Genomic DNA, 26233 nt, shown 5'->3' with positions numbered 1-26233 from the left:
GGCTGTGGGCACTGTGGCACAATGTGGCTTTCAAACCATCTGTTTTCAGGGATTAAAACCCACTGGCAAGAAACTTTGATTGGCAGAAACTCACCCAGGCTGATTTACATCAGTTGAGGTTGCTGAGGACAAAACCATAAAGCAAAACAGAGGCATAGGACAGGCAGAAATGAAGAAGGTCCATGGAAATAAATGAGCTTTGTTTTGGCTTCTGAAAGGACTTCACTCATTTATCAAAAGATTTTCTTCTGTTCCTCAATGTTTTTGAAATAATGTCTCATCTTTGAGTGCTCAGTGCCAAGAAAAGCTGTCAACCACTCCAGCAATTATCATATCCCAAAGGGAACTTGGTTAATGATTCCTCTGCAGACAAACTTGGTCTTTCAGTTTTTGTGTTATGCCAGAACAATTCCAACCCAGTCAAGCATTTAAAGATTTGAGTTGATTTGTGGTGTTCCAAGAATATTCTGGAAGTGCAGTTAATCACTGCCACCTCTTGTGATGAACCTGCACCTTAGAAAAGGAAGATTCCAGAATCAGATGCAGGGATCAGCACCAGCCAGGGAGAGGAAAGATGGACCATCCCAGCTTGTAGTCAGGCTTTCAGCCCCATGCTCCCAGGCATCACGATTTTCCTCTATGTTCAGTATAAGCAATCAGTTAACTTCACTTTTGAGTTCCCTCTCTCTCACTGAACCCAGCTGAAAACGCCGTATCAAACTTGATTTAGTTCTGAGAACAAAGCAATGTTCTTAAGTTATGACCCAATTAGACTTAATGGAAGGGCTGGCACTGAAATAAGGTTGTCTAGTTCTTCTTTGCTCCCGTGCTTCACTGGATGTAAGCCCGTGGTTTGGCACATAGACCTGCTTCCTTTCTATGGATAGCTGCTGCTTTCCCTGGTAAGGCTTTGACTTTGTGAAGTTCTGCCTCTGCAAGAATCTGTATTTCCATGGGTTCCTGCTTTGTGTGATAAATCTTGCACCCAGTGGAAATATTAATAATTATTTTTAGTAGGAAGAGCCCCAGATTTGGAAGTGGTTGCTGTCATTTTATGTCGATTTAATGGCAGAATGTACTGCTGTAATTTCTGATTGCCTTCTTAGTATCTGCTCTCTGATATCATTACTACCAGCTAATATTCACTGCATGCTTGGAACACAATATCTATTGCACAGAGGGTGAAGGTTGCCAGTGTAACTCAGTTTGGCCTGATTGTTTTCGCAGGCTTATATTTATGGGCTGGTCTGTCACTTCTATGAGTCCAAGTGAAAATAGGCACCCTGTGGGATTACTAAGCACACAGATGATCAGATCCTGGTGATGTTTCAGGAAAGTTTGGTTATCTCTGAGGTTTAGAGCTTAAGCTTTACTCACAATATCATTCCTTCTATAAGAGGAATAGTAGGAGTAAAACTATGGAGGCGTGTGGATGTTTTAGCTCATGTATAACAGTAGCAACAGCAACAAAAAGAAGAGTTGAATTGCTACTATTAAACATTGCTCAAGAATGGGGGTAGAAACTTATAAAAAGTTACCCCATAGTTTTTCAGTGTCCATAAATGGACCATTAAATACAAAGTATTTGCCTGTCATGCTCATATGAAATAGCCAGTAAGGAGGATGTAGTGAACAAAGGTGCCTTTTAGTAATTCCACGATCATTTTGGGACTGACCTTCATCAGGTCTGAGATGTTTGGATGTTGCAGATTCATCTGCAGGATTTGATTCTTGTCTCAGCCATTTCCCAGCCTCCAGAATGGCTTTTTTCTTGGCAGATTGCTCTCTTGCTGTCCTTTCACAAGGGGCCATCTGAGCGTCTTCCAAGGATGTGCCAAGTGATGAATGAGCTCGATTTAAGGCTCTCCCTAAAAGCCACTGCCTACATTTCAGCAAACTGCAGGACGTGTCAACACAGTCACTTCAAGGCTTTCAGCTATCTGGGGCCCTTCGGCACTCTGCTGCTTCTGTGGATTGCCTGATCAGCAATGCTATGACCATTAATATTTATAAACCTTAAATAATACAGGACTTCAGGGTACCTGAGAGACCATATGTTGGCTTCCAATTCCCAGCAAAGCACCTGCGATCCTTGTGACCACAAGCCTGGCTGATCTTCTATCCAGGCCCCAGAAGGGGAAGGGTTGGAGCTTTCCCCCCAAGGGCGTCTGTCTTTGGCCTCCTCCCACCTTCATTAGTTACCAGATCACATCCCCATCATCATTCAAGGCCAAGCTGCAGGCTTCTTTCTTTCCTTTTAGTCTGGAGTCATAGTGTATTGTGTTGTGCATTTACTATGGAGTTTCACTTAGTTGTGACCTTGGGTGATTCTTCTTTCCCCCCCCACCTACTGGTAAAAATGCATTGAGTTGGGTATTGCTTGCAGGGAGAGAGAGCTCTGAGATTTTTTTTTTCATGATTATTATTTATTTATTGCTTTGGATATTGTTTTGGTCTGAGTCTTGCAAAGTCTTGCTAAGGTGCTGGGTAACCATTTGGACACAGATGCCTCTGAATTACCAGTTAATGTGCATGTGTGAAGATGCATATCAATGAATAATGCATAATAATACATAGCTTGGCGATTGGGTTTGGTTCAGAGCAATATTGCACACGGATTTAGCCTGAATCAGTGGTGTTAATAACGTTTATCAGGTAGAGACCACCAAATGAACACCACTGTGTGCTTCACCACTTACCTTTGCAATAAAAACATCTCTTCCCCGCCCCAGCTAACACATCTCACCCGGCCTCGCAGAAAATACCCCATAGTAACGACAAGAACAACTCTCCCTCTGATTCGGCACCCTTTGGGGCCGTGTGTTCAGCGATAAACCCGACGGAACGAGCCGGCGATGGTCCCGCTGGCTGCAGCAGCAGGAGGCGGCCTGGCCCCGCGGTGCGGGTGGTGCTGAAGGGACAGCTCCCGCAGGCCCCGCTCTGCCCCCTCCTCCGTACGGCTGCGGGCGGCCTCCCCGGGGAGGGTCTTGGGGGGCTTCTGGCATCGCCTGGGCTTAATTGACTTGCTAGGTCACTAATTTTCCTTTCGTGAGGTAAGTGCTGGTTAACGGCTCATCTTTCCCTCATCCTCTGTTCCCACACCCCTCTCCCATCTGTCTGTCTCTTTCACTCCAGTGCCATTCACTCCCCCCTTTTCCCCCCCTCCCGATTAGGGACTACCCGAGGTCCGGCACCAGCGATGCCCCAAACCCTAGAGAGATGAGTCAGCTCTCAGCCTCCCTCCGGCCCCAAAAGCCCAGCCGCGATCTCCGCCGCTCCCCGCCCTCCGGCTGCGCTGCCTTGAGAAAAGTGAGGAACAATAGGATTCCCGGAGCACTCCCCGACTCCACCATTGCGGGGCTGGGGGAGGTAGGAGAGAGGGTGGTGGGAGGAAGGAAGCGATCCTTTCTCCCCCGCATGGGGAACACGCCTCCGGAGGTGCGGGGGGTGCTCGGGTTCCTCCAGCTTCTCCGTAACTTGTAAGCGATAGCAACGCGTTGGAGAAGGCGACGAGCATCGATGGGGGCTGTTGCTCCAACCTGATCGAGTCCATTTGCCAATTCACCACTCGCATCACTTCCGGATCAGTCCCCAGTTTCTGCTGCAGAGTGAGGATTTTTTTTTCTTCTCCCTCCCTCCCTCCCCATCTGGATGCTGGGAACTTGAACCCTCCTCCCTTGATTGCAGCAGGATCTGCCCCAACCTTCCCTCAACTTTGCACTGCATCAAAGAAAAAGAGAGCGAGCCACTGACTATATTGTATCGATGGGGGCAGGGGATTTGCCAGGCACAGCCCTTTGCAATTGATGCTGCCGTGTCTCTAGGACCCGGAGCGATCTTTTTTTCCTCCTCTTTTTGCTTGTGTGTGTGTGTGTGTGTGTAGCGTGTGTGTGAAGGATCCTCCTGGTTACTGCTGTTATTATTTCCCGTTAGCAGGGAGATCACACAAGCCATGGCTGAGAAGAAGCAGTCTGGCCGGCAAGGAGAGGAGGAAGAAGTACCAGCCTTCTTCAAAAACCTGGGCTCGGGCAGTCCAAAACCTCGGCAGAAATTCTGTGGCATGTTCTGCCCAGTGGAAGGCTCCTTGGAGAACAAGACCATCGACTTCGATTCCCTGTCGGTGGGCCGCGGATCTAACAAAGTGGTGGCAAAGCAGAAGGATGTTGCCCACTTGGGTCCGGATGCTCAGTCCGTCTATTCCAGGCAGAGTGGAAAGGGAGGGGAACCATCTGTTGATTTCGGAAGAAAGGTGGAGATCAGGAGTGCCACTGGGAAGGAGGCACTGCAGAACCTGAATGACAAGGTGGGTGCACATATATATATATTGTCTGTGTGTGTGTGTGTCTGATACAGAGATGCAACTTGCACATGCAGTAGGCTGCAGGAGGGATATTTCATTGCCACCCTGCGGTTTCCTGCTTTTATCACTTGCATGTATGTAGCAGTGTCTTCCCCCTAAGGAGCAGCATCTCTACTACAGCCTTCTTGGCAGACCTTTAATGTTATCCTTGTGCTCTCTGCAGGTGTGTGTGTATGTGCACGGGGAGGAGGGCAGAAGAAGAAAGGAGCCCCTGCACACACAAACACCCTCCCTTTCCCCGCCCTGCCTTCCCATTTGGTGGTAGAGACTGACTTTTTTTGTTTCCCCAGCACAGCGGTAGCAAAAAATGCCCCACCCAGATAGTGAATGCAGCTCACGGGAACAGAAACGCATTTGTAAGCAACAGAACATCAATGAGCCTCCACCTACAGGGATCCATTCCCTGCAGGTTTCTTGCAGGGGAAGCTCAGCCATGCACTCCTACTCCTCCTCCCAGGGGAGGAGAGACTCCGAGTGACCCATGGGAGCTGTATTTCAATACCAATTTTGATGAAGGCCTTTGGCTACAAAGGGCATTTTTGCCTCAGGAAAACGTGCCAGGACTTTAGCAGAAATGTGCTGTTCTCTTAAGAAATCTACTGAACTCCTCCCAATCCTTTAAGACTCCTGAAGCTATTTTCTCACTCTTTGTATGTGTCATTGTATAATAAACCTATCCTTTTCCTGAGGCAAAAGCCATTTAAGCCACATGGTTCAAGCTGACCATGCACACTTTTCCCCCCTACCATAAATAGATTTAAATAAGCTTTATTCATATCTGAGCCGTGAAATACTCAGTGTGTTCCTCCAACAGCGTTGGCTCCTATGCATAGCCTGGAAGAGCTGGAATGAATGAAGCACCAACCAGCAAAATTTCTAGTAATATACTGGGATAGAGTTTCTGTGAGTATTGCCCCAGTGGGTTTAAAGAGCAGCACTTTCTTCTGAGATGAGCCTCTTGATTTTCACTAGGGATATGGTTTGCATGCACAAGGTTGGAGTTTGCCTGGGATTTGTAATATGGGCTCGTTCCCTGGTTTCAGTTGCTGTATTACCAGGAGCATTGCTGGGGTCTTACCCTCCCCACGTCGGACCCTTCTCTGATTTTTCCTACTACAGTAACCTGAAGGCTCTATCCAGACATGCTTATAACAGCTGTGATTTACTGTGAGATCACAAAGGTAGGCCCTGATTTACAGAAGTTCTACACAATCAACCTCATCAAGTCAAGCGAAAGTTTGCCTCTATTGATACCTATGGTTTAATTTGAATATGGTTATGATTCTGCTCACCTTCCATGGTTAATTATTTGTCTTACACTGGCAAAGGAGAACCATAGGAATAAAGGCCATATATCTTGGGAAGTCAAAGGTTTTGCAATATGGGGCATTTTCAGGACTAATTTAGAACACTTTGATGTCCTAAAGGATGGAAATATAAACAGGTAATGTATTCATTCTGAAAAGATTAATTACTGTGTGATTGAGGGGTACAGTATATTGAAAACTGCAAGTATAACATGGCAAAAAATCAGATGTCTACACAGATTATTGATCACATTTCTGTAAAAGGGCTTTATTTTGGTTGTTTTTAAGGCTTGTCATAGAATGTTAACTGTGAAGGTATGAAATAATGGGATAGTGAAATATTGGAGTTGTTTCTTGTTACCTTTGTGTAGCACTGGTGCCAGTGGATGTGCTGTGAGGGACTGTGTGCATTTGGGTAAGTGCAGTCTTTTATTAGTCTTGCTATGGATTGGCACTTTATAACGAGAGTGTTTTAGCTTTAATGGTTTTCCAGCTGACTGCATCTATAGCTTGAATCAATGGTTAGATTCTCAGCAGGTAAAGCTGGCTTTGCTTCAGTGCAATTAGTAGGAATGCATTTAGGATATGATCAAATACATTACACTAAAAAATACTGCAGGAAATGGCATTAAAAGCAACACTGTATTTAAATCAGGTAGGAGTTGAAATGCTGAAGGCCTTCTGAAATTCTGCAACTGGATTTGGCCCAGTGTTTTCAAACCTTCTTTGGCTATTGGATGCTATTTTCATGTGATGTGAATCTAAATTGTAGGGGAAAGAAACTGTGTTCTAACAGATAAGATCTTGAAATTATATCAAATGCTTCATTTTCTTTAGCTTGAGGCTGAAAATACCTACAGACATAGAGGATGGTTGGGTTCAGTGAAGATGCATGGATTTGTAGACAGTGACTGGATCCAAATGGGTTTAAAACACAGTCATCCTTTCTGTCACTCTATAGAAAGATCTAAAACACAGTCATCCTTTCTGTCACTCTATAGAAAGATCTTGCATTAATCTCTGTGGAAATAATTAACAAAGCAAGAATGACAAGCTATTTTTTATTGTTCAGGGGTCTTAACTTTCCAGAGGATAAAGAGAGGAATGTAATTATTCCACATTAAACTGTGGTATATTGTTCTGCAGGCACAGATAAGGGTAATCAAATCTATTTGTGCTTATTCTGTCTTGGGTATTCTATAGGCATCTATCATGGCCTTGCTTTATTGCCTCTGGGCCGTGCTGCCTCATAATTCAGGGTTAAGATCATCTCTAGAGGCAGCAGGAAGGCTTTCTGTCTTAGTTTAAGTAGCTCTTTACAGTGAAGCCTCTGGAGGCTCAGTCAACAGGTTGGTGACTTGGGAGATGAGGTGAGCTTGCTCCTTGCCAGCAGCCAGGCCTTCAAGAATTCATCGCACTTCAATCTCCTGACTTAAATCTTTCTCATTGTCCCTGTTTGGATGCTTAGTGCCCAATCCTGGAGCTGTTTGTTCAGTGTTGGTGCATTGCTTTGAACTTCCATTGGGCCAATGCTGCTGTAGTGAGGATGTTACATTCAAACCCAGGGTTATCTTGGATGAGACGACCAACCACCAACTGGGGGAGTGAGCAGAAAACTCATGGCCTGACCCCAGAATGGGTCCTAAGAGCCTTCAACCCAAGTACAGGCCCTGCAAGCACCCATCTTTAGTTGCTAAACCTATCCACGCCATTTCCCTATGTGATAAGCCATTGTCTTCACTTTCCTTTGCTCTGTTAGAACCAGTCCGTGGAACTGATGGGAGAGGAAAGAGTTCTAAAGCACCTGAAGCTTTGGGTGCAACTGAACCTCTCATTAAAACCTTAAATCTCTCAGGGTCATGGTTGGTCATTCTTGGAGAGGAGAGGTGAATAGCACCATGTTGTTCAGTGCTCAAAGGATTATAGGCTCTGGAGCACGGATGGAACTGTTGTGTAAAACAAAGACCTCGTTCCAGACAGCTGCAAATGCAGTTAGGATTTTAATTTGCTACAACGCCTGTAATTTCTTTAGCCTTGTTTCAACAATATTGCTCGCAAAATAATTATACAGGAGGATGACTTGCATGATTTTCCAATGGATGACAATAATTTATCCGGCTACTAGAAAAATAAACCATAGGGAAAAAGAAATGATAATGAGCATAAATGTCACATTCCTCTGACTTCTCAGATTCCCCTCAAGCTATCAACATGCGTAGCTGGAATGCACTGTATGCCCAGTGAGCGTATCTCCAAGTGGTTGCAGTGTTATGCGAGGAATCCACCCCTCTCACACAGAAGCAAGCAAAGGGCTTTGATACAAGGCCAGTTTATGTGGAAGGAAAACATAAACACTTTGGGGCAGATCTTATTCTTCCCGGTTTGGAGCAGAACTAATTTGGAGGTCTGGGCTTTCGGCAGCACCTGGTGAAACAGGGATAGATGCAGTGCCTGGTATCAGGGACTGGCAGCTCTGCATGCCACCCTCGTGCCAGTGCTGGGGCTCATTTAACATGAGCAGTTTGTTTTTACCAGGCATGAAGCAGTTGTGTAGCTCTGCCCCTCTCCTCCCATGAGAAAGGATGGCATTCAGGAGCGGAGCTGTAGCAAATCACCAAAAATATCAAGCTTTGCTACTGTAAGATTCACATGCAAATACAGTATCCAGTTCTTTGGTGTATCTCTCAAAGAGCTGGGCTGATTCATAGGGGGGAGAATGCAGGTCCCAGTTGTTTCTCAGTGTCTGGAGTGATGACTGTCCTACAGGTGGACACAACTGATGCCTTAGAGCCCAAGGCTTTGGCCTGTAGGCTTTTTGAGGAAGAGGAAGGAGAAGGAATGATAAGAAATGGTGTAAATCACCTATAACAGCTGTTTCTTGGACCCTGCTCTTGGTTCCCGTTGCATTGGAGATGCTCATCTCTTTGCCCTGGATGTAAGAGAGGTGCAGCTAATTCTCATTGATGGATCATTTTTTAATTGACCTGTTTGTGTGGCTGCAAAGTGAATCGCTCCCCTCACAAACTCAGATGCTGTATATACAGAATAACTCCTTTGAGAAGTTGCATGATTTCACGGTTGACCCCTCTGGTCATTTCCATAGCATGACACTTAACTCTAATTTCCTCCCACAGGATAATAAAACAAGGCAGAGAGGCCCATTGGTGAGGATAGTTTATGTCTGTAATTGAATTTAATTTATTGAGATGAAGAAAGGGCAATTCTTTGGTAGCCTTTTAGGAAAGACAGAATGTACCATCTCACTGGATCTCCTGATTCTATCATTCTCTGATACTCCTGCCACACACCAGTTTGCATTTCATCTTCCCAGTGCTCAATAAGAAGCACTGCTGATCCATAGGAAGCTTTTGAAGTCATCAAGACTAGGAGCAAACAGCAATTGGCATGGCAGAATCAAGAGAGAAAACCAGAGCCTGATCAGTGAGTGCTTGAAGCCTTTAGCCCAGTTTGGCTGCTCCCAATGCAATAACAAGAGCCTTTCTGACTTGGGCAGTGGGTGATTCTCCAGCAGGGAGTTCCCAGCAATGTGTCCTTCTGGGGAAGCCTTTAAGAATTCAGTAGGAGTAAAAAGCAATGGGTTATTGCAGAAATTCTGTGGGATTTGTTGCAATGACACTAAAATACCACAAAGAAAGAGACTCTTCTGGTATTTCTTTCCCAACCATCCAGTAACTCCACTGCAGGAGTGATGCTCCCTGCTAGGTATGTGGTGGTGTCTCACAGACCATGCAAAGTTAAGGTTCAGAGCTGATGGAGACTGATTCCCACTCATGCCTATGATGATTTGTTTTATTGCTGCTCCGAGACTCTCCTATTGTTGTGCAGTTCTCCTTCTCGACCTTTCCAGAAGGCACATTTAGACAAAGATATTCCTTTAACACAGAACTGTTCTGCATTGCAGTCAGGGTAGGGCTGGCAGTGGGCACGATGAGCTCCTCCCCTGCCCTACCATTAATGAAGTGGTTCTCACATAGTATAATTTAAGGTATTTCTGTTGCTTTGGGGGTTCCTCCATCACTGCAGTGACTGCTGCCATGGCACTGGGCTAGTCACCTAGTCACGACTGGATCCAAGTCATTGAAAATATTCCAAGTTCAAGAACTCCTGCTCCAAATTAGGCCCATATGCAATAAGGATTACCTTTCAAAAAGGTATTTGAAATATGTTGAAGCAGGTGAGAATAGCTTTAGCTATTAGTTATTTTTAATTAGCGTGCTGCTGACCTCTTCTCTTTAGAGGTGCTTCTATTTCTGCTACCAGTGCTGTTGCTTCACAGCTTGGAGAAGAAATGACCTGGTCAGGAATGCAGGTGAGTGCTGGAGATGAATGGTTTCCTGCACCCATAGTTGTGTTCATTTGTCTGTAGTGAATTTTCTGCTCTCAGGGCAGGGTCCTGAGATGCTGGCTGGGCTTTGCACATCTCAGATCTACTTTGATCCCAGTATCATAGCATTGATGCTCTCTCAAACTTTTAGTGTTGGCTTCTTCCTAGATAGCTGCAGACGCTCCATTGCCTGGCAAGCAAAGGTAAGAAGCCATTCAAAAACAAAGGTAAGGAGCAAAACCAGCATTAAAGAGAGAAGAGGCACAGCTGCACTGCCTACATGTAGAGATGTGGTGTTGGTGCTTTTGTTCTGAGCAGAAATGTGCTGAGGTTTCCAAACATCATTGCAGACCAGAAAGATGCAGGATATAACCCATTTAATATCGTCAGTTCTAATCAAAATAAAGCCTAGCAGGCTAACGAATTAATCATTTTGCTGCTGTCATGATGAGACGCTTTATCATTTACTACTAATTGAATACTAACTGATGGGCATATTAGCTATTTAAACAGTGCCTGTTGCCCCACCTATACTCAGGAAAAGCTCTTTTTCCCCTTATAGGCTCCTGTGAACTAACACAAATGGAAGGTCCTGGTAGTCATCTGCTTGCACAGATGTTGCCTTTGTAATGATTAACTGCAGCAGGATTGTGAAGGCTTGCGAGCAGCTTGGGTATGTAAGGAGCTCTCTGTTTTGAGATAGGAGCAGCTTTGGTTTGCTTTGTGGGATGTGGAATTTGCACGTGACCGAGGGAAGAAGGTAAGTGCTGGTTGGTCATTAATGGGGCTGTCCTGACCCTCAAACATGGGTGGGTTTGGGCTGATGCTTTGGATGTCCCATCTGTGGAGGTGTTCAAGGCCAGGTTAGATGGAGCCCTGGGCAGCCTGGTCTTGTATTAAATATGGAAGCTGACAGCCCTGCATATGGTTGGGGGGGTGGGGTAGGGGGGTGCTGGAGATTCATGATCCTTGAGGTCCCTTCCAACCCGGGTTATTCTGTGATGTTGGGGCTCTGCAGAAGGCACGATAGACATTGTGATGGGTGTGTTCCCAACACCTGTCCCCCACTACAGCCGTGAACCCAGTTCTTTGTGTTGCACGTGCAAGGAAGGAGGGAGACGTTCTGCCTGATGCTTTTATTTCCTTAAATAAAAAGAGGAGCACAGGGATACGGAGATCTCCCAGTGCAGCTAGGACAGGAAACAGCCCTATGGGCACTAAGAGCACCGTGTCGGTAAAAAGGGGGGAAGGGGCGAGAAATCAGAGCTGTCAGCTGGGATATGAAAGAGCCGGGAGCGGCTACACCTTATTTTTTCCCCTTCATCCGCCAAGAAGGGCGGGGTGGGACAAAGAAGATGGAGGGCGGAGCAGCGCTCGTTGCGCCCCCGACCCCCCCCTTATTTTCAGCGCCGCGCGGGCGTCTCCCGCCACCCCCCTCCTTTGCGCCAATTCACCCCTCTCCTCATTTGCATATTTACGCTCTCTCAGCCAATAGCGTTCCTCTCCGGAGGGGAGCGAGCGAAAAAAGAGGCTGTCTGCGCATGCGCCGCGCGCTCGTTGCGCGGATTTGGGCGGAGTTGCGCGCAGAGCGAAGAAAGGCAGCGCGGGGCTGGAGCTGCTGCTGGTTGCGCTGCGCTCGCCTCCACGGCGCACCCTGCGCCCTATTGCATCCCATTGCATCCCATTGCATCGCATTGCAGTGATTTGAGCTCAGGCCGGTTGCTTTAAGTTGCGTTTTTTCTCCGTTTGGTTGTTTTGTTTTTTCTCCTTTGGTTTTTCTCCTTTGCTGCACGCGAGACAATAGGGGTCCAGCATCCGCCCCGCTGCTTTTCCCTTTATTTGAGGTATTCGTCATAATAATAGGTGGATAAACGGAGCTGAGCTCGCCACCATGTCTTACCAGGGGAAGAAGAACATCCCGCGGATCACGGTGAGTGGGGGGCGAGGGGAAATGGGGAGGGGGAGGGGTGTGCGGGGATTAAGCCCTTTGTGTGCCGGCAGCCGGGGCTCGGGGCCGGGTAATGAGATCAGCTCCATGAGCGGCCCTTCCTGCTCCAGGGGATGGATGGGGGGATCGCAGCCCCCAGCCCGGCGGATCCTTCTTTCCCTTCCCCAGAAGCTTCTCGCAAAGCGATCCTGGGGGAGCGGGGCCGGAGCCGTTATGTAAAGCCCCTCCCTCGTTTTCCCTCCCGTTGCGGGAATCGATGTAGGGCAGGTATTGCGGCCCCAACTTTTCCTTATATAAGGTGGGTGCTCCCCTCATCATCCGACCTACGGGCATCGGGCATTCTGTCCGCTTCCCCCCCCATTTCCAACCTCCCCCCAACCCCCCCCCAGCGGACACACCCAGTGCCGTCTCCTTCCGAGCTATGACAGCGGAGCTGCCCGCACCGCACGGCGAGGTGTTTTTAGGATGAAATAAGAGCTTTTCTCCCATTTTGGAGCACACGGGAGGATTCCCGGAGGGATGTAACGGTGAAGCGATGCTTCCCTTGGGCCGGGAGCCGCCTGACGCATTTTCACGCTCAGATTTCCCTGCTGGATGCGCCCCGTTCCCGTCGTTTTGCTGCAGACCGCATCCATGCGCGCAGGTGCTGCGTTCTGCTTTTGTCTCAGGGGCGCCCGAAACGACCATAAAGCTCCGTGCTCCTTTTAGTGCCCTCCCGAGCCCCATTTAGCAGCAGAGCATCCTCCAAGTGTGTGTTCCACGATGCACTTTTGGGCCCTCGGTGTTGGGGTTACGTTGGGCTTTATGCTGCCCATTATATGGATGGGCAAAGCTCAACCCATCCCTAGAGCTGCAGCCTTTGTAGCAGCACGGGGAGCCTGCATTGGAGGTGGGCATCAATACTGCAATGCTTCTGGGAATGGAGAGCATGTAGGGCAGTGCTCTGTTGCCTGGCATTGGGGGGCAGGCGGCTTTTCATGCCCTGTGTTAATTCATTTGGTCTTATTGGTGTTTGTTTAGTGTTTAAATCTCAGGTTTTCCTTTGGGTTTTGGTCTGTTGGTTTCCTATAAGCAGGCGTTGCTGGGGGAAGCTCTCCATTGCAGCTGGAGGAGATAAAGGGAGGGGGAAGGAGAAGCATTTAACATCTTATGGAGTTGCTGCATAAAGGATGGATCAAAGGGTGTCACTTAGGAGCTGGTGCAGTTTCAGTGCTCAGACTGAAGATGTGGCTCTCCAGCTCCTGAGCTCTTTGGGAGAATGCTTGATTCCTTTCTTCTGTCAGACCTCATTCAGTATAAGGGCTCCGAGCTGTGCTGTCATGCATCCATTTGCTTAAGTTCCGAGTTTCCATTCTGTTTTCTGCCCTTTCTTGCAGTCACTTTTGGCATCACTGTGCTGTAGCTTTGTCATATGGGGGGGGAACAGGGATAGAGTGCTGCACTGGGGCCGAGTGCGGATTGAATGCAATGCTGCATCTCTGTATGTGCTCTGATTGAAGCATAGCTCACAGCAGGGCTGGAGGAGCCAGCAGAACATCACTCACTTCCAGCTTGTGTCCCCAAGCACAGCTCTGCAGCGCCTGCTCTGCTGTTGCTGCAAAAAAAAAAGGGTGGATTTGCTATGGAGCTGCCCTGGCTGGGATGGCAGGAGGTGACCTAGGTGGTGTATCAAACACAGCTGCCTTGTCACAGCTACCTTTCTGTTCCTGCCAAGCTGCCTCCCAGTCTGCGGGTGTTTTAATGAGGCCGTTCTTAAAGCAGCCTTCTTTGCAGCTTGCTTTGCTCATCCGGGCTTGTTTTCCATCCGATCATACGGTAGTGATCTGGACGGGCAGTAAAAGCATCCGCTGCACCCGAACGTCCCCGAGTTGGACACAAACGGGGTTTGTTTGTATGGTGTAACCACTGGCAACAGACTCGTGGGCCATTTCCCTGACAGCCGTTGACTCACAGTTGGCCGAGTGGTGACTGCAGTGGGTTGGGTGCACATGGGGAACTTTGCATGCGACCGAGGCATTAAAAACAGCAGCGCCGTGGCCATTACGCATCCATGGAGAACACTGTGAGCTGCTTTTGCTGCAGGTGATGGTGGTACTGCAGGGCTGAGTGAAGCTGCCAAGCCTCAACCCAACGTCCTTTTCCCTTCTGATTCCTTGGGATGAAAGGACTTGCAATGAAACAAAGCAATTTTTATCTCAGCAGTTGAAAGCTCGGCGATGGGATGGAGTTGTGTTCTGACTCCTGAATAATGCAGGGCTTCTTTCCAGCCTTCCTCTTTCATCTCCGGAGTGACACTGCAGACTGGCAGCGTAATTAGGAATTGCTGTGTGCTTCTTTGTTGCAGAGCGATCGTCTTCTGATCAAAGGTGGGAAGATTGTCAATGACGACCAGTCTTTCTACGCCGACATCTACATGGAAGATGGGCTCATCAAGTAAGTGAAGGTGATGGCAGGACTGCGATTGGAGTGGAGATGGGCACTGCTTGGACCCTCAGTATTGGGTTGGGTTGCCAAGAGCAGTGCGTGTTTCACACACTGCTTAATGCAGGACCCTTAAAAACACAACTGAACTGCTCTAGTGTTCAAGCATGGGGTGAAGGAGGTGCTTTAAACATGCTTAATTTTAGCCATGTGGACAACCCCGTGCTGAGGTGGCACATGTGTTTGAAGTTATCTGTGTTGTACAGTGGGCTGAGTTACAGCCAGAGATATTTTTAATGCAGGGTTCAGTACCCGGATGCCTTTAATGATGTTATAGGGCAGGAAATTGGGCTGATGTGACCTCTCGAGGTCTCTTGCAGTGCTGTTTTCTGCAATTCAGTGATGCAGGGATCAATCCGGAATCCATTTGAGTTAATAAGGATGCTGTTGTTGTGTGGCTATACCTCTTCCCAGCACACTTTTGTGTTTGCAGTCCCAAAACATACATTTCTGACACGTTAAATAGTTCAGAGGTTTCTCTGGCAAATTACACTTAGGAAAAAAACCAACTGAGCCAGAGGTTACAAACAAGGAGCTTTCCTGTTCTGGCTCTCACAGGCAGCACATGTGCTTTGTTCATCAAGGTTAGATGTTAGAGGAGCCGGCCACAAGCAGCTCATTAATTGCCCTATGTCACCTACCATTGCATTTTTCACAACCAAGGGGTGAGAGGGGCTCCCACCAGCACTGTGTATCCTTTCTCTTTGTGCATGAGCTACTTGCTACTTATGCATGGAAGGCAAGTACAGAGGCAAAAGTGTTATCTGTGCTTCCAAATCATCACCTTCCAAACATCTACCTTGCCACTGGATAGCCAGCATTGGGTGTTGCATTGCCACTTGGTGACCCAGTCCTGTCCCAGCAGAGCTGCTTGCTTGTTGTGCTTGGTCCCTTCTCCAGCTGACTGCCAGCGTGGCTCCTGCTTTTCCTTCCTCTTAAACCTAATGTTCCCCCCCAGGTCCCGAAGTAATTGCCTGCTTTGCTCTCAATTATGCAGCTGCTTCAAGGGGAGGAATAAAACTCTATCAGCTGGGTCTGCCGGCCCTGTGCTTTGCTTTATATGGCAAAGGAAAACAGTGGCCGGGTTAAGCAGCACAGGGTGTGTTATTTGAAGAGCGTGTGCCTCGTCTGCTGTCTGTCTGACCTGTTTGCAACCTGTGTGTACCAGGCAAATAGGAGAGAATCTCATCGTGCCTGGAGGAGTGAAAACCATCGAGGCCCATGGCAGGATGGTGATTCCTGGAGGGATTGATGTTCACACCCGTTTCCAGATGCCGGAGCAGGGAATGACTTCTGTTGATGATTTCTTCCAAGGGACCAAGGCAGCGCTGGCTGGGGGCACCACCATGATCAGTAAGTTGGCTGCTTCTCTATGCCAGGAAAGCTTTACCTTTCTCCAGTGGTAACTAAGAGAGGCTGTGAGGGGTGTACCCAGCAGCAGGGGGGCTCCCATGGCTGGTCAGGTTGCTTGTGTAGGGGTGGGGAGCAGGGTTGAAACACTGTAGTCTCCATGTCTGGAGCTGCTTTCCATGTAGGTCTGCTCCTACTGAAAGCAGTGTGAGTTCTGGCTCCAGTATGAGCAGCACTCTGGATACTCACCCCATTCCTGTTCCCTCTCTCAGTGATGTCTGAGGTTTGTGCTCGCTCATCTGCAGAGCTCAGCCTTTCTGGAACTGCTTTTACAATGAGGGAAAGGACAGCTACATCATGCAGGGCTGTCAGGGGAAGGGTAAGTGTCTGTAGTGCAGTTCCTGCTGAGCAGCTGCATGTTGATGTCTATAAGAACTGGGCCACTTATTGCCTTCCAGACTCTCTGACCCCACTGATGTTGGCTGCAGAAATTCAGTGTTGCCTTTATTTGCAGCTGTGGATATTCACAATTTAATGCACTAATATCCATTTTTTTTCCCCTTCTAAATCTTTGCTGTCAATCTAAGTTAATACCGCTTAAATGGGATTTGCTTTCCAGTTTCAGTTCATTGACTTTGTTTAATTGCTTGTTAGCACACCTGGTTCACCTTGTCCACTTGACTCATCACTTTGTTCATCCTTGTTAAGTTGAATTAGATCAAAATAAGTTCCTCTGTCATTTGGTCTGGGCTCTGAGAGCGTTATTTCCCCCAATGGAGGTGACCATTGTAAGCAGAAAGTTGGGTTTTCTGAAGCAGCCCTTTACTTCAAAAGGCTCAGCTGGGTCCCAGTTGTACTTCAGAAGTGCTTTGGCCTCTCTGTGTTTGCACAGGCATTGGTTGGCTTTATGACTGCAGCACCCAAACGTCTGTGTAATGGTGTTCATAATGTGACCCTCTTACAGCTTCCCCAATCTCATCTGTATGTTCTTCTCACCTGCTTTGTCTGTGTTGGTTCTGCTGCCTCCCTCAGCTCAGATCACATGAATGTTGTCCCTTTAATTCTCACATGGATCACATCCGAGGGAAGCACTCAGGAATTCCAGAATGTAATCTATTGTTTCCAAGCCCCGTTCCTATTTACTTCCCCTTCGCAGTAATCTCATTGCTGCAGCATCCACAATGGGAACTTTAGGTTATTGATGGTATCAAACAGATCAGCCCCATTTTCTGCCCAGCCCTTCTCTTCCTGAGTCCTCTCCTCTTATAAACTGGGACTGATTTCCTTTTCTGAGCAGAAATTCCTGCTGTGATCCTTCTGTCTCTGCCTCCCCCCCAGTGCCAAAGGCACGTTGTGAAGCTCCAGTTGACCTGGCTGTCATGCAGAGAAACAAAACTGGGTTTGCTAAGCGGGTCTGAAGTGAGACACCGTGATGCAATTATTCATCTGAAAGCGTAATTGGCTGCACTCCTTTCTCCATCCCTGCCTTAAAACAGCATTGCTGCGGGTTGTGTCAGCAGAGGGCGAACAGCACTGCGTGTCTCAGGAGAATATTGCTTTGGGAAGACTTGGATTCTCGCCCATTTCTAACGTTGGAATGAAGTGGTTGAGGGGAGGAGGATTCCAGGATGATCCGCAGCAGACTTTGGAAGAGAAGGGTGTATGGGGCTGTAGCTTGTCCAGCTTTCCCTGAGCTCTCCCTATTTCTGTATTCGATAGGACGGGGGGGGAGTGGCATTAAGTTGTGCCAGGTTGGGTATAAGGGACAATTTGTTCTCTTGAAAGAGCAGTGATGCAGTGGCACAACTGCCCAGGGGGTGCTGGGGTCATCACGCATGGAGGTGCTCTATGGTGATGGGGCCTATGGAGCTTATGTTGAGCTAAAGATTGCATTTGTGAGCACCCTTTGCCTCAGCCTGAAAGAGGCTGATGCCCTCGAGCCTTCCCTGGAGCTGCTGGAGAAATGAAGAGCAGGGTGGTCTCTTAAAGCCCTGTGATCATTCGGTTGCTTATTAGTTGGTGATGGCTGAAATCCTCTTCGATATCCACAGTCTGACTCCCCCTGACTTCAGCAGAGGCAGGATTTCCCCTCTCTGCTTCTCACCCTGCAGAAAGGACAAAGTTAAGCTGTGTATATTTATTGGCTCCTTGATCCTCTGGCCTGTTTAATGTCCTGGTGAGAGCAGCATCCATCCAGGGCAGCTCCCACGCACAATTCAGCCCCCACCCCCCAACCCTGACACTGCTTCTTCCTGGGTATCTGCTGTCCTCGAGTCCAACTGCTTGCTGACATTGCCTGTGTTGACTCAGTCAACCGCTGTTATAATCATAGGGAGAAATTACAGTGAGGAGAAATTATAGCTCTGTTTGGCTTGGTGACTTGGGAGCCAGCTGCCTTTTGAACTTGACTAGCAGTTATCCTAATAACATGGAGAATATACACTTGGGGTATGAGCTTTGTATCTGGGAAGGTTCAGAACGCGAAGGGGAACTTTGAATGGAATGCACTCTGCTTCTTAATGCTTTACCCTGCTGTTAAAGGGAGGGTTGGAGCAGGATGGCAGGGCTCTTCAGGAGAGTGCTGGCTGCTGGGCTCTATTCAGCAGTGCAAGCAAGGTGACTTCACAGCTCCTGGGTTATCCTGAGGGGTCACCATCTCAAAGTTCAGCTGCTTAGAAGGGTGATCCCAACCTAATATAGTGCCTCACCTCTGTGTTTTTGGGCTTTAGAGATGCAGGTGTAATAGAGGGAGGTTGGAGAAGGGCTTAAGGAAGGGCCAGGCAGTGTTCTGGGGCAATGGCAGGCTGGTAAAGTATACCAGTACTTTGGAGATCACCTACAGCCCTGCTGGTTGCTGGGTTGTTATGAGGGTTAGTCCTGTCTTGGTAGAGAGGAAGGGTTTGGATGGTAGTCAAAGGAAAAGGATGGAGACAGAGAGAGGGAGGTTGCCCAGCAATCATGCATAGAGCATAAACCAAGCAACTGAGTCCAAAGGCAGCAGCCACAGAGCTGCAGCACCTCACCCAATCATAGAATATTTTGGGTTGGAAGAGACCCTTACAGGTCACCCCCCTACAACACATGGGGACCCTATGGCTGTGTATGCAATGCTGTGTTGTTCTGCAGAGAGCAGCCTGAATTTTGTTCCTTTTTGCACCCAGAAGCAAAGATAAAGAGGAACTGTACAGTGAGGAACAGCCACGCCAGGCAGCAATGTGTGCCTGCTTCACCTCCAGCAGCTGCTGGCAGTTCTACAGCAGAGAAATGTTTAATTCTCTAGAAATGTAATGGAAACATCCACTTGTTTGAACGTTGGATGTTTGTATGGGGAGAGGCTTCCTTTGGATGCTGCTATTAAGATAATGATGTGACCACACAGGAGTGCAAAGTCCCTCCGGCCCTTTCTCTCCTCTCTCCAGTTCTCAGTGCTTTTTATACCCCCCCCTTGCTCTTTGGGCTCTGCACCAATTCATGCTTAACCTCACTTTGCTGCCCTCCAGCTCCCTGCTGATGGGTTTGGTGCTTTCATTCAGAGCAGGCTTAAAATCATTCATGAGAAAGTCTGTCTGCACACAGGGATGGGCACTCCCCTGCGGTGTGCTGCTCTGCTCCAGCTTTAAGCCCCTCTAAGTCCATTAGGCATCATGGTACCCCTGGGCTGACAGCTTGCCCTGCTGCCTATGCTTCCTATGCTTCCTGCTGTCTCTTCTTTGCTTTCTGCTGGGTGGGATTCTGCCTGTTGTTCTGCTGAGGTTTGCTATGGGGTCTTGCTGGAGCCAATCTGCCAAATCCTTGACATCTCTTGCTATTTAGCACAGAAGGATGCAGCTGCTCAGTCCTTGACATACATTGTGTGTTGTTCTGTGCATTGGATTCCCTTTGGGCTGCAGTATCTGTTTGTAGGCTCTTTGCTGCTCCTGTGAGGAACACTTAAGAGCTGTGCTGCTTTGCTTGAGGCTGTGCAGGTGATGGTCCATGGCCATGCCTGGTGGCCATACTTAATAGCCCTTTCTGCTGGAGCCATCTTCCTTTCTTAGAGCATCAGCATCTTGGGCATCATCCTGTGAAGCATCATCCTGTGAACTCCCATCTTCTGTCTTTCCCAGAGCTGCTCTGCACACCGTCTCTCCCTTCTCTCTGCTCTTCTGCATCTTTGGCAGCCCTGATTTCTGACAGAGGCCCTAGCACTGTTTGTTTTGTTCCATGGGGAGGAAGGAGTGGCTGCAGGCCGTCCCACACGTGCTGCAGCCTGGATACTCCGATATAGCACTGCACAAATGAATGCTGAAACATCCACAGCGCTGACAGTGCAGCCGTCTTCCTGCAGATGGAACTGACCTAGATTTTTCCGTGCATCTGAAAAGAAGGATTTGGCACTCACTCAAGAGAAGTAACCAGCGTTGTATGTTTATGCAATAGCACTTAATCCCTCTTATTCCATGTAATGGTCGGGATGGCTGTGCTGCTTTCCCGCTGCATGGAGTTCACGTTCTTTTCTTTGAAGAGCTGCTTTTAAATGCTTCCCTTCCTTTCATGTGCCCAGTGCTCTCAGCCCCAAATCCCATGCCTTACAGATGACACACAGAAGGATGGAGCTAATGGGTATCACTTGACAGTGCATGTTGCGTGCTGCCAAGTTTGAGCTGGGTCCTCAGCTGCCGGAGTAGATTATTGCTGTCTAAAGCTTGTCTATGGGAGACTGAAAAGCAACCTTAAAAGCAACAACAGCAAAAAAAGGAACCATCAAAAAACCCCAAACAACAAAAACCCACCTCCGTTAATGCTGTCTGTGATGGGTTTTCAGGGCACGTATCAAATCTTACCAGATAACCTGTCTTAATCACCTTCAAGTTGAGACAAGGTCATAAAAGCAGCAGGAAATGGTGCCTCCAGCCCTTTCCTTGGCACAGTTGGCTCTGCATGGGTTCCTGCCTTCCTGCCGGCGTTCTTTGGCTTCTTCTGCCTCCTTGTGAGCTTGACTCAGCAGAAACCATCCTTGTCAGACAGGAACTTTAGCTTTCCACACTGGGAATTAGCTTTGCTTGTCAGGGGAAGGAAGCAAATGATGCCTGAAAGAAATGATGGCAGAACAAAACGCATTATTTCTTGTGTGGGCGCTGTCGGCGCGGTGGAATTTGGTGCCCTGAGTCAGCAGAGCCCTTTTCCATCTCTCAGCCTTTGGTTTGTGGATTTTCCCCCCCTTTTTTTTCGTAGATACGGGACCTTTTTAATCTTTCTGCTGGGAAGAAGTGTTAAAGGAATACCAATTAGCTCCCCCTGTCTAGTATAATCTAATCATGCTTTGCTTGCTGGCTGTTGGGGCTGGGTGTGCATCTTTGCTCCCGTGGCAGCCGTGTGCAATGGGAAGGAATGCAGCAATGGGCACTGAGGAGTTATGGCTGCTGGGAAGACTCTTTTCTTCCTTTGGTGCACTGCCAATGGGGGGACATCATTTAATTCCTCTATGCTTTTGAATTCCCTGTTCTTCAGCAGTGAGGAGGAACCATTGGGTTTAATGCAAGTAAGGGAACCTCATGGTGAGATTTCAAAGCCCATCCAAAAGGGTTGTGCTATTGGAAGTTCCTCTTCCTGACCATTCTTAGAGTGTATTTTCAGCAGACTGTTCTTGGAAGCAGCCCCATGTGTGCAGCACGTGTGTTTTTTGGGATCTAGGGGATCTTTGTGGTGGTTTACATATGAATGCCATTCCCTGGTGCAGCCTATGGGCAATGTGGGCTGGTGGAGGAGCTCCGTGAGAACCATCTCATGCTTTTACACACACAAAGAGAAGGAACGGGGGGATGTTCCCAAATAATTGCACACCAAGAGGTACCGTAACCCGACAGTTACAACATCTCAGCCATAAACATGTGTCCATGAAGGACTCTTCCCAGCTTGGGGCACGGGAACTGATCCGTCTCTTTCCAAGAGGTTTATTTATTTCAGATGGGCTTTTTCAGGGTTTGTAGCAGTGTCCAAAGGGATGAGGTCAACCCTGATGAGGTTCAGATGACTGCTCAGACTGATGGACACCGGCTCTTTGCCCACCATGAAGCAGAATAGCTTGGTGAAGTCATTGTACATGGAAAAGCCATTGATGCTCTTCTGTCATGTCGAATTTGGCTGTGGCTCCAAGATCAGCATATGCACCTGTTAGTTTGCTATGCAAACACCCTATAGAAGAGGGAAATGGCAGCTGTATAGAAGGGGGAAATGGCCCACAAAGCTGCCCTGCAGCTCTTGATCTGTTTGCTACCTGAAATGAAACTGAAGTCATGAATGTGAGAGATGGCTGTAAAGGTTTGGTCCATGGTGGAGACAGAACACAGAGCCTTGTCTGTGTGAGCTTCTGTCATTAGTGTGGGTTGGAAGAGCCTCGTTGCAATAATTCCCCTTTATAACTGTGCTCCTCTTAATCTCTGTGCTCCCATGAGGCAGCAATGGGCAATGAAAGAAGGCAAAGAACCAGAGCATGTTCCTGGGGACAGCAGTGCAGACCCAGCTCTATTCCAGCTTCCCAACCAGTGGAAAAAGCCTGCAGGGCAGGGCACAGCTCTGCTGACCTGAGAAGGGACAGTGCTTCTATCTGATCACACTTTTGCCCCCTGGGTGCTGTTGTGGTCGCATTTATTGTTGTGGTTGCGTTTTGCCTTGACCTGAGCTCCACAGCTACAGCAGTGCTTTGCTCAGTCCCATTCCCCAAAGCATTCCAGCCAATTTGCCTTTGAAGTGTTGGGCTTCAAGTGCAGAGCGTGCCTGAAGGAAGGTGTAAGTTTTGGAATCACTTGAATCTCTCTTCTGAACTTGGCTCCCGTCCTCCTTTACTGTGACCTGGGTGTGTAATGGACCTACTCTGTAAGGAACTGGGACCTTTCTTTCATCTAAAGATGCAGTCATTCCGACTGTGGAATTGGGGTTAGTAATTATTGTTTTGGACATACGACCTGCTGTTCCTTAAATTCGTGTCCAGAAGACATTATTAATCATATTTTGGATCTGATCAGACAGCTAAAAAGACAAGGGAAATATCTACGTGACATCAGCGGGGGAGTAACAGAACATTGCAGTCTGAAAATGTCACCAGCCTGGATATATCTAGCATCCAATCCTTCTGAGTGCCGTCCAGTTTCTGACTTTCTCTGCATGGAGCCTAATAAACTGCATTGAGGCTGACAGAAAACAACCCATGGTGTCACTGACTTTGCCTTTCCCTCTGTTGGTCCAGCAGATGCTTCCAAGTGAGCGACCTTGATGTGGTTTCATTAGCATGGGATGTGCCATTGGGTGCAGAGAGCTGCTGGTCCTTGGGATGATCCCTGCTGTTCTTTAGAAAGCATAATTTGGGGATCGTACCCCCAGCTAAATCTCAGTGTGAGGCATTAAGAAATGTCTTATATCCTCATTGTCTTTCTATGGCCTGTGCATCAGCTTGGGTATGTCAGGTGGGTGAAGCAGTGACCTTAAAGGTGACCTGGTAGTGATCCTTCCTTGTCCTTGATTGAGTAAATATGCCCTAGTGTGTGTTTTAAGGGAAGAACTGTCCAAAATGGGAACACGAGAGATGTGGGGCTCTTCCAGGTTGCTTGATTTGGGGTTTTGAAGCTCATAAGAAGCACTGAGGTCTCTGTCCTGTAGCTGAGAGCTGGCTTTCAAACAGCACTGTCACTGGACAAGGCAGACTGCCTTGACCTTGGTTATAATGGTATTTAGCAGTAGAAGGGATTGTGGCATCTTACGGCTGAGAGTTGGAAGCCTTGGGATGAAATAAGGTCTCTGATTATGGCATAATCTTCTCTTGGGTCGGTCAAGGGCTTGACTTCTCCTTCCTATGTATTGATTGGATCCCATTCACTTTCACAGCATCCCTCCCAGTCCACCCCAGTGCCAGCAGAGCAATGCTGCAGCCACGGACCAGCAGCAGCTCCAGTCCTCGTTGTGGGGAGCTCTGCAATTACCAGGGCTGAATTTAATTACAGCCCTTCCATAAAATGCCTTCCAACAGTACATACAACTCAATAAATACACCAGATTTCATCACGTGCGGTGGCTGCGAAGATTAAGTAGTATTAGAAAGGCAGATGTGTTTATAGTAATCAAGCTGCTATTTAAAATCTGACTGCTAACAGTTAAATATTGAGGATTTACACCTTATAAACCTCCTCTTAAACAATAGGTGCATTCAGTGCTGGTTAGAACCTCAAATAATGCATACAACTGCAGTTTATAATAGTAAATGAAAGCCTGCACATGTGGTTGTATGACATACCCAATTCTTTGGGCCAAATTCAGTTTTATGTTGTCCATATCAAATAGTTTTTCTCTTTCCTGGTAGTGACATTCATTAGCTGAGGACGGAGGAAGAGCTTCATACGTGCTTTAGATGTCACATAATTAAACTGGTTGAAAAAAGGCTTTAAAGGGCAAAGCTGGAAGCAAAGAACTATTAATAGAAGCTCCAGGAAGGGCAGTTAGTGAGCCAAGCCCTGCTCAAATGAAGCAGGATGTAAAGAAAAAACCTGAACATGCCACAATGCCAGGAAGCCATAAAACCCATTAATCCCCACCCATCAGGGCATCCATCCAACAAATAACGTTCTGTTTCCAATACAGGGCTGGATTCAGCTGTGCCACTGAGGTCTAGAAGAGCAGTTGTTTGTCTTGAGCTGGGCTCTTAACTTGCATTTGTTTGAGATCTTCAGGTGCTGGAGGGCTCTTTGAAGTGATGTTTGTCAGTCCCAAAGCATCCCATATGGTGGTGGTGAAGTGGCTCATGATCCCATCTGCCCATTACTTCTGTTATCCAACTGGGCGCTGCTAGGGCAGAGCTGCAGGCATCCCTGTGCTTTGGGAAAGCTCCAGTGGGAAGAAGAAACCAATATGCCCCAAGAGAAGGTGGATGTCCCATCCCTGGAGACACCCAAGGTCAGCCTGGATGGAGCTCTGAGCACCTATTGGGTGTCCCTGTGCCCTAAAGGGAGTCGGAACTGATGGCCTTTAAGGGTCTTTTGCAACTCAAACCATTTTATGACTCAAAGTTCCCTTGAAATCAGTGCCTCTTGAGTTTTCTCCTTCCCCTTTGACTTAACGCTGAGTGTTATCTCTTCCCTGCAGTGTTCAGCCTTATGAGATGGTAGGATATACAAGGTTTCATGTGGCTGAACACCAGCCCTGGGATGTGGAAGCCGCACAGATAAGCTCACAGTGGTTAGTGCTGTTGTCTCACTTCAGCTTATTGTCTGCTTTTAATCTTGAGCTGATTAATCTGCCCAAAGAGGAGAGCAAAGCATCAGGAGGGGGGCAGAGAACAGCTATGGGTGGTGAGTGGGTGGGAGCCCAAATAGTTGGAAGTAAGTACAGATGCACCTCATAAACAGTGTTATGGGGGGGGAACCCAGCACATCAAAGGGGTAATTAAAGGCTGTTTGATGATGGCATGTGGGTGCACAGGTGCTCAAATCCCACTGCATTCCAAAGGGCGGTGAACTTGTGCTTTGTCTGAGAAGAAGACAAATAAACTGTCCTGTAATGCTGGAATCCCATCGGTTTCTTATCAAGAGAAAAATGAGATGATTTGTAAAATACATCATCTTTTTGTTTTTTCCTCCCACGGAGCAGTTACGTTCCTGATGCAGACCAGCTTGCTTTACAGCCTCTTGCAGTTTGGATTCTGTATCTCAGAAGGGTAAAAGATAAATCTAACAATGTTTTCTGCTCTGAGCTGGGGAACCGCTGCAATCCAAACCCCAGCTTTGCCATTGAGAAGCAAAGAGAATTGGAGCTGAAGTTCAGTGCCATGCAGGGAGCTGCTGTGAGGACCACAGCTCTAATTCCGCTTCGAGGTTTCGGCATTAATGAAGTGATACTGAAACGGTCTTTCCTTTTCTGCCTTTTCTTCTTCCTTTTGTTTCTTTTTTTGGAGCGAGCTTTGAGCTCGAAGTGAGTTGGCAGCTTCCTCCTCAGCAGCTGACATCATTTGTACAGCAGGAAGAAAACATCTGGGCTTGGAAGCAAGGCAAGATGAAGGCTGCAGTGGTCTGGAGAGCAAAAGGGTGGCTGCAGTGTGTTGCAACAGTTTGCCTTGAATGCGTCTTGCAGGCACGACAGTGAGCTGGGGGGGTTCCCTGGGGAGCAGCACTCACTGAGGTCAGATAGCACTTTGCTTTTCACATGGCAAACCCCCACAGCTGTGTGCTCTGTTGGGTCAGGAGACCTCACATCCATGCCCGGGGGTCATCTCAGGAAGCTCAGGGCTGTGGGAACAGAGCGGATGGAGCTTTCATCTGCTGCTCTGTGCTTCTCTCCTCATGGGGACCATAAAGAAAAAGCTTTTTGTTGCAGTCTGAGCTCTGCCTGAGGGCTGGAAGGAGCTCTGAGCTGTGCGGGGGCAAACCCTACCCATACCCAGTAAGCAGAAGTAGCTGCAACACTTGGTTGATTTAACA

The 26233-nt window shown here is 47.9% G+C and overlaps 1 protein-coding gene across 4 annotated transcripts in view; it reads left to right on the top strand.

Moving 5' to 3' along the window:
* The first annotated feature begins 3265 nt into the window (after positions 1-3265).
* The window catches only part of DPYSL2 (dihydropyrimidinase like 2), a 40758-nt gene continuing 17790 nt past the window's right edge, over positions 3266-26233 (top strand). Inside the window, exons 1-4 of one of the 4 annotated variants that reach the window (XM_015882954.1) lie at positions 3266-3608; positions 3937-4303; positions 14305-14393; positions 15610-15794. In XM_015882954.1, the coding sequence (XP_015738440.1) occupies positions 3953-4303; positions 14305-14393; positions 15610-15794 (625 nt within the window). In that variant the 5' untranslated portion in view covers positions 3266-3608; positions 3937-3952. Of the gene's footprint in view, positions 3609-3660; positions 4304-11572; positions 11943-14304; positions 14394-15609; positions 15795-26233 lie in introns of those variants that run through there. The other 3 variants (XM_015882953.2, XM_015882952.2, XM_015882955.2) reach the window with 3 other exon arrangements.

Source organism: Coturnix japonica, chromosome 22 (genome assembly GCF_001577835.2).
Source record: "Coturnix japonica isolate 7356 chromosome 22, Coturnix japonica 2.1, whole genome shotgun sequence".
NCBI lineage: Eukaryota > Metazoa > Chordata > Aves > Galliformes > Phasianidae > Coturnix > Coturnix japonica.
This window is presented reverse-complemented; position numbering and strand designations above follow the sequence as displayed.